The sequence below is a fragment of the Aplysia californica genome, unplaced genomic scaffold (genome assembly GCF_000002075.1).
Source record: "Aplysia californica isolate F4 #8 unplaced genomic scaffold, AplCal3.0 scaffold00106, whole genome shotgun sequence".
NCBI lineage: Eukaryota > Metazoa > Mollusca > Gastropoda > Aplysiida > Aplysiidae > Aplysia > Aplysia californica.
The window spans coordinates 971,278-978,777 of record NW_004797376.1 but is presented as its reverse complement, the minus strand read 5'-3'; the positions used below and the strand labels follow the sequence as shown (position 1 = coordinate 978,777).

Sequence of the window (7,500 nt, the reverse complement as noted above, 5' to 3'; positions counted from 1 at the left end):
TAGACATCTCCATTCATGGCAAATCACTTTCTCATTGGGCCAATATTATCACGAGACAATTCTTGGAAAACTATACAATATCAACTTTGGAGTAGTCACCAGTAAATAGCCCGATATGAATCCTACAGGTATGTGACATCCCATGAAACAGCTGCAGAAGAAAATTGACGTTGATCCCAATTAAGACCCTTCGCTTGCAACCGTCTGTGACATCTAGCATGAAATGACTGATAATTGTTCAAAATTTAGCTGAGTCGATGATCTATGGGTTCGTGCACTACATAAAACCAGTGGCTCCTACGCAAAATAACAATGAGCATATTTAATGTTGTCCAAGTTTTTGTGGTATTTTGTGATTGCTCTGTTTTCTGTTTTGTTTGAAATTGAAACTATCGACCTTAAATATTGTTTATTGCAGAGAAACAAAATCTCCATTCATTGGATATGCAAGGTATGTCCATTCTTTCAATATTGATGGTCCCCAATACACGTGCGAAGACAACGTTTCTGTGATTTCGAACAATTTTGCCCAGCCTGATTTTTAAGGTCAATTTTGAGTGACCATATTGTTATCTCGAGCATCTCTTAACACAGAAGAAATATTATTGTGTCAGATGATGCAGAATTTATTTAGCTTTAAATTGGTATGGTGTACGAGTGGGCAGTGTAAGGCTTTAACCTGATGGATGGGTGATTACATTATCAAGTTTCTTTTGGAACCCACTGTATAATACACGTGCGGGTGTGTTACACCCAATTGTCGGTCAAAGGGATATATACCGTGAAAAGGGTTAATATGTAAAGCCCAGGTTACTCTCAGCGATAAATCGTATTACATTCTTCGTATAGTAGATCTGTTTATCAAACCCCATTTTCTGTTTACACATTTCAATTTACAGTATCTAATTCCCTTTCAATTGGGGGAGATTCCTTCTTCTTGCGCCAGATGACTCTTCGCAACAATTTGCCTGTTTTCTGAGTGTTGTTATTTAACAAACGTAAAAAAAGAGGAACACGGAGTTATTAGTTGCTAAATTCTAATGACACGCCCTCTCTTAATGATTTGTTATTGTAGTCTCTGGACTTAATCGTGCATAGACATCTGAGGGATCTGTAGGCCTCTACATGTCAATAAAGAGAATAAGTGTCTTTCGACCAAGACGCCATACTGTACACTGTACAGTGACTGTGCAGTAGGTAGTAGATAGTAGATATCTAGTGTGCAGTGTGTAGTCCTAGCAGCTTTGGCATTAGATGCACTTACAGCGCACTGGGTGACCTTGATACATAACTTTAGATTGAAAATAGACAATTGAAAAAACAACGTTTGCTCCAGTTTTAAAATATGGCATCAAATCAGGTTCTACGTGAGCAACTTTGCTTATTTTGATACGCCGATTTCGAAAATGAAATCCGTTTTCAGCTGCAATAATTATTTTGAAAATTCTGCGCGCAATGTTTAATCCCGCGCGGCGGCAAACTTCAAAGGAATTTTGCGTCACAGCCTCCCACGTGTCACTTCACACTGAGGTGGGGGTGGGGGGGGGGGGGGTGTTCTATTATACTGTTGTCTTTCCTCTTAGTGATAGGAAAATACTACTAGATGCAATCTTGGTAGAATCTAGATCTATATAAAATACTTCTTTTTGTGATCTTCTAAATCCAGCAAGAAAAACGGTCAAACGCGAGTTATTTTGTTAATTTGGACACGCTGGTTCCGAATTTGATATTATTTTTACGATTAGACATAGTTCTAAATGTTTATGGAAAAATCTTTTTGGCAGGCCGCAGGTGTATCGATACCTTCATCAATACCACAACAACAACGTATTCGCTTAGGACAGTCGCTGTTCCCCGGACACATTTTTTCCTGTTTTTTAAAATAGAGTCGCTGTTCCCCGGTGCTCCGATACGCCTGCACACAAACACTTACACGCACACAACACGACACACATGAGCAAGTGATTAAAAACGTGCAAGCTGTAACTGCACATGTGAAGAACAGAAAAAGGGCTAAAGAGAAAGAGAGACCACCTTCAGGAAGTGCTATAACAACTTGGCTAGAAAGAAAAGAGAGAGAGAGTGAGAGAGAGAGAGAGAGAGAGAGAGAGAGAAAGAGAGAGAGAGTAAGATATTAATAATTACTGAAATATATGTCAAACAGAGAGGAGAAGGGGGAGATTTAAGTTCTAACGATAGATAATTGACAGGAAAGAGGAAGCAAATTACACCAGAGCACCCATTAATCATCAGCTTTCATTATTGTGGAATCGGAAAAACATTTGTTTTTTTCTCCTCATGGACACAATTTCCATCTTCTAGGAATCAAGGCTTCCAACCCTGGCTGTCAGGGCCAATCTGGACTAAGAGGAGTGATACAACATCCCGGCAGAGAGTTCCAGAAAACTTCACTTAATAAAAACATTCTCCCCACTCAGGAATCGAACTTGGGTATCCTGCATATGACAGTGAAGCGCTTCACTGCTACACCACAGACTTCGGGGAGGTAAAGGAAAGAAAGTCAGCCATGTCAGTAGGCCTACGATTCTTTAGTAACTTTAGTATTTTAGTTTTAGTAAGAGTGAGCTTTACAGTTCTTGCAACACAGTAAAGTCATATATGTGTAACTTAATATAAGTGCTGTAGATTAGAGGTTTCACAAGAGAGTAGCAAACACAAAAAAGAAGGAGAGATTTGAACAAAGGTGATAGAAATTTGATAGGAAAGAAGGAACAAGCGACACCAAAGCACCCACCAACCAATCACAGCCTATATTTTAGATGATCAAACTTGAATACTATGGTATCAGGAAAGTAAGACAACATGCACACTTGATCTTTATTTTTATTAGGTTTGTCCAAAATTATAAAAAATTAACAAACTATACCATCACATGAAATGAATTCTGTAAAAGCTATCAAATGATATCATTCTTAAAAAAAACATGTTAAAGCTACAAAGTGGAGAAAGTGAAGCATCACATGTAATAAGCTTTGTAATAGCCAAAAAAACTTTACCATTAATCATGTCAAAGCTACATAGTGGAGAACAGTCAGCAACAATACCAAAGATAAAGCAACAAAAATATACTTCTGCTTATTACAATACTGTAAAAATGACTTGTATGAACTTCCTTCTTAAAAGTCATGGACATTTGTCATACATCATATGAAAATAAATATATGTAATGTTTTTTTAGTCTATGAAAGATCAGCAACCATTTAAGCAACAACAATTTAAATTCTTTGAAACATAATACATTTCATCACAGATTCAGCCACATGCTTATAGCTTAAAAATCAGGGCACAAATCTGAAGTCAAACACTTACTTGTATCATGTGAATATCCTCATTTGTAAAGTTTAGACCAATATAAATTGTTCAAATTGAACGAAGATAAAAAAAAAAAATGCCCGTCTCAACAGAACAAATATTTGATTAATAAATAGTTTGATGTGTGTGTAATGTAAAATTTCCATACACTCGGGGAAGGCAGTTGATTTGGACAGTATTCACAAAACCATTATTGTGTACAGAAAAAGATAAGAGATTGTGCAGTTCATATAATGCATTCTTTAGTTACTGCCAAAATCTCTGAGTATTGTGTACACTGGAAAATAAAGTGGAAGAAAAAGAGAAAAAGAAAAGCGGACAATCTGACTTTACAAAGTGCACAGACGTTGGACAATATAAATCACTTGCATGTGAGTTTGTGAGCTTCAGTGAATTTTCACTAAATCTTACTAAAAAATCCTTGCAAAGAATTATCATCACCTTATGATGTGCAAAAAAGATTCGGGACTTACTTTTCCTTGAGGAAATACAACAAAAATGAGAGGTTTTTTTTCCAAACACAACAAACACTGAAAAATAAACGTATACGACTTGCAAAAGCAAACAGAAGAGAAAATATTTATGTTTTCGGCAAGCATCAAGTAAAAGTTCTGTTTGCCAATGAAATTTAAAACATATCTACAGTGTAAAAAAAAGTTTTAAAAAATAGGAAGAGCAAGCTATGTCAATCTCTCAAACAACAATGGTTTGTTTATCACTAAATCAGTGCATTTTAGTTGTTTTATGGTGAAACATGATACTGATTTTTAAAAGTTAAAAGTCATTAGTTTCTTCACAGATTTATATATCAAATATTATTACATTTTGTTCTTTAAATAACAGAATGATCACTGGGACAATGCTTCAGCAAAAAAACTTTTATTGAACAAAAGATAACATACGCATGAAACTCTTTATCAGAGTTTCAGACGTTTAAAGACAGCACTTGCAGTAAAACTTATAGCAAGCCCTACAAGTACACAAGCTGTAGCCCTGGAGTGGAAGATTGTGTTCAGGAAACTCAAAGTTTTTGACTTAGCGTTTGATTCAGCATTGGAATTCACAAACTTGGATTGTGTGTCCATGTTCACTGCTTTCAGAAAAGGAATGAGGCCTGAAAGATAAAAAAATGCATTCTCATGAAATCAATGGCACAGTACACTTTGCTCAAAATAAGCTAAAGATAGCCAGACTCTTCAATAAGATTTGAGTATACATTTCCAAAGAAAGGTGGGGAAAACTAAAAAGAATGAGAACAGAGAGTGGTGAACTGAGTTGAACATTTTTCTTTCAAAACTTTATCTTAATCCTAACACCTTCCTCAGTTTTTAAGGGTAATGACCATGTCTCTCGTTGGATCATAATTTATCAAGGAAGTGAAGATCTGAAGGGAGGAAAGAAGTGTTTACACCTAATCTACTTCCTCTATGCCCAGGCAAAGCTGCATCATGGCATACTGCTAAAAAATCGTCAAAAAGGCATAAGGCCTGTGTTCAAGCCTGAGCGATTGGTGATGAAAATCCATCCTTCATCCCCAAGGGAGAGCTGGTGTGCATGGCTTCTTTAGGCTCAGGGGGGACTAGGGTTTATTTGTAAGTGTTTTCCGGGACTCGCAACTGCATAAAGCCATATGAGCACAGGGGACACATCAAATATTTTCAGTTAATTATGGAATTTTGAATTTTGCCCAGGTGGTGGCCAAAGCCTACTCTTATCAATTTTAAGACTGTCCAGGGATCTTTAACGTGCACAACTTGCACACATTACCTCCGAGATTTTTCGTCCTTTTCCGAGAAGGTTAGGTGTTAGATTTTACCTACCCTAAGATTAGGAGCGTGGCTGATAGACGGCAAAAAGGAGCCAGGAGTACCAGTAGAAAGAGTCAGGAGCCCAGAGGAGGGGGGGAGTGGGGAAGCAGAAAATGGAGATGAAAGCAGAAGGCAGAACATGATTAGAGAGCAGGAAAGGAGGTGAAAGGAGAACAGTTTAGAGAAGAAAATTTTCCATCGCTGACAGGTTTCGAACTCGGGACCTATTGAATGAAAATCGAATGCTGTACCTTTAGAGCTCCCTGACCAGGACTTAAAAGATAATGCCGATTCCCAAGGGTTTCTCTTTTTTAAGATGCTATACTATTTTAAAAGGTTAAATCTTTTAACTCAATCCACTACATGATTTGTTTGATCCAAATGACTTCAAAAGTAAAAGTATTCTATGCCGGGCTTGCCATGCTTTCTATAAACTGATGCAGGCTTCAGCACTCATTGTTCATTTGTTTGGTAAGAATTTTACAGCGCTTGAAACTGCATAAAGGTCATATGAGCACATTAATTAGTAATACATTATGATACACCCATGTATTAGAATAAACAATCTTAATCTTTGGGGTCCAACATAGACAAGAGACTAAAATAAAATGTTGGTATAATAATAATAAAATACTGTTCTAAAGAGGGCTCACAAGAACAGCAAAGAAAACAAAATCAAATTTCATCAAGACTATGATCAAAGGCAGATTACTCAATAAAGGAAAGGGAGTTCAGGCTTACTCATAGGAGTAACCCCCATCCATAAAAAAATGTTGAATTTTCATTATACACAGATTTGAACATCATTAGAGATTAGGCATGGCATTTGCCCTGTGAGAACTATGGGCACATATCGCATCAACTGATATTAAAAATCAACTGGACAGAGGTGCACACAACCTTAGTTTTCTTTTCCAGTGGTCTCTGCTTGCTTAGCTTGGTTATAAACATGAGCAAATGGGGACAGTTAGTCAAAAGGCTGAGCCATTTAAGCAACCCATAAAATACCGAAAGTAAAGCAGAAATACTTCACTCTCCAGGCATCTGTACGGTAGCTGTTAGAAAGGAACTTAACCATCGCACACAAAAGACCTGAGTTTGAGTCTTGAGTTAGAAGAATTTTAATTGAGTGTCTCTGCCTTTCTGCTGCGACATTGTGTCCTTCCCATCCCAGATTAGCCCTGACATGCAGGGTCGAAACCCGCCTTCTAAATTGCATGTATTGAGTTGTGGGGGCAGAGAAAACACCTGTGGGCTTCAGCTGCCACCTGGGCAAAATTCAAAATTACTTCCTATCAAACTGAAAATGCTTAATGTGTCCTGCATGCTCATTCGATCATCTGTGACGGAGAATGGTGAAAACAGGCGCTCGTCAAAATAGAGAAATTGAAGAAACTAGCATTTTTCTGAAAGATTGGCAATATTTAATGAATTTCTGTTTTTTGGCTTAACACCATTGTTGTCCAATTAAGAACACACTTCTGGGAGGATTTTACAGAAAAATGTTGATTAAACGTGCAAATAATATAACATTTTAGTCTCCGTGGACTATCAAGCTATGGTAATAATCAGACTTTGGCGGCCATTTTCCAGCTAATTCTACCTGTGAAACTAGGTGACCCCACCTTCTTCAATCCCAAATATTTCGATTTCTATTCAAGAGAGATGGGCATTTTTTTCACCAATGTCAAGACAACTGAACAAGCTTTAAGATAATACCAATAACTGTACATGACCTAAAATAGACGAGCGCCTGATTCCCTCACATCATAACACATATGCAGTTACGAGCACCTTAAAACACTTCCCCCCTAAAAAACAAACACTTACATTTAATTCTTACTTCACTCTTTGCTTACTGAGATCCAATTATATTTCAGTTTCCACTACAAGAACAAATAGATCGAGGGCTGATATATAGGCCTGGCTTACATTCATTTTGTTTCAGGTTTGGTCTGTCGTCAGTTCACTAGTTCTGAACTAAAGAGTAGTTTTATTTCACCATTATGAATGTTTTCATAAACAAAAAATGTGTTCACACCAAATCCAGAGAAAAGTTCAGTAGGTAAGAAATTAAATCATATATAACTGAAGCAGTAGCAAAGTACAGACTTACTTGTTCCTCCTGTCCCCTTGGAATCAAGACTCTCATAATTCCCTTCATTTGTTTCTTTTGATGCAATCACAACGTACCTTGAAGCGAGAGTAGAAAAACAAAATAATGTAGACATTGTCAAAGTTTAGTTTAAGGACAAATTTTACAGCACTTGCAACAAAATAAGGTCATACAAGTGAAGAAGATTAGAAGTGTAACTAGAGAGCAACATTCAAAGAAGAGGAGAAGAGATATATATATATA

At 37.0% G+C, this 7,500-nt stretch overlaps 1 protein-coding gene across 1 annotated transcript in view; it reads right to left on the bottom strand.

Annotated features, from left to right (window-relative positions):
* Positions 1-2,826: 2,826 nt before the first annotated feature.
* The window catches only part of LOC101862340 (myoglobin), a 26,374-nt gene continuing 21,700 nt past the window's right edge, over positions 2,827-7,500 (bottom strand). Inside the window, exons 13-14 of the mRNA XM_005095555.3 lie at positions 7,258-7,334; positions 2,827-4,447 (exon numbers count right to left, since the gene is read on the bottom strand). Of these exons, the coding sequence (XP_005095612.1) occupies positions 4,251-4,447; positions 7,258-7,334 (274 nt within the window). The 3' untranslated portion in view covers positions 2,827-4,250. The remainder of the gene's footprint in view (positions 4,448-7,257; positions 7,335-7,500) is intronic.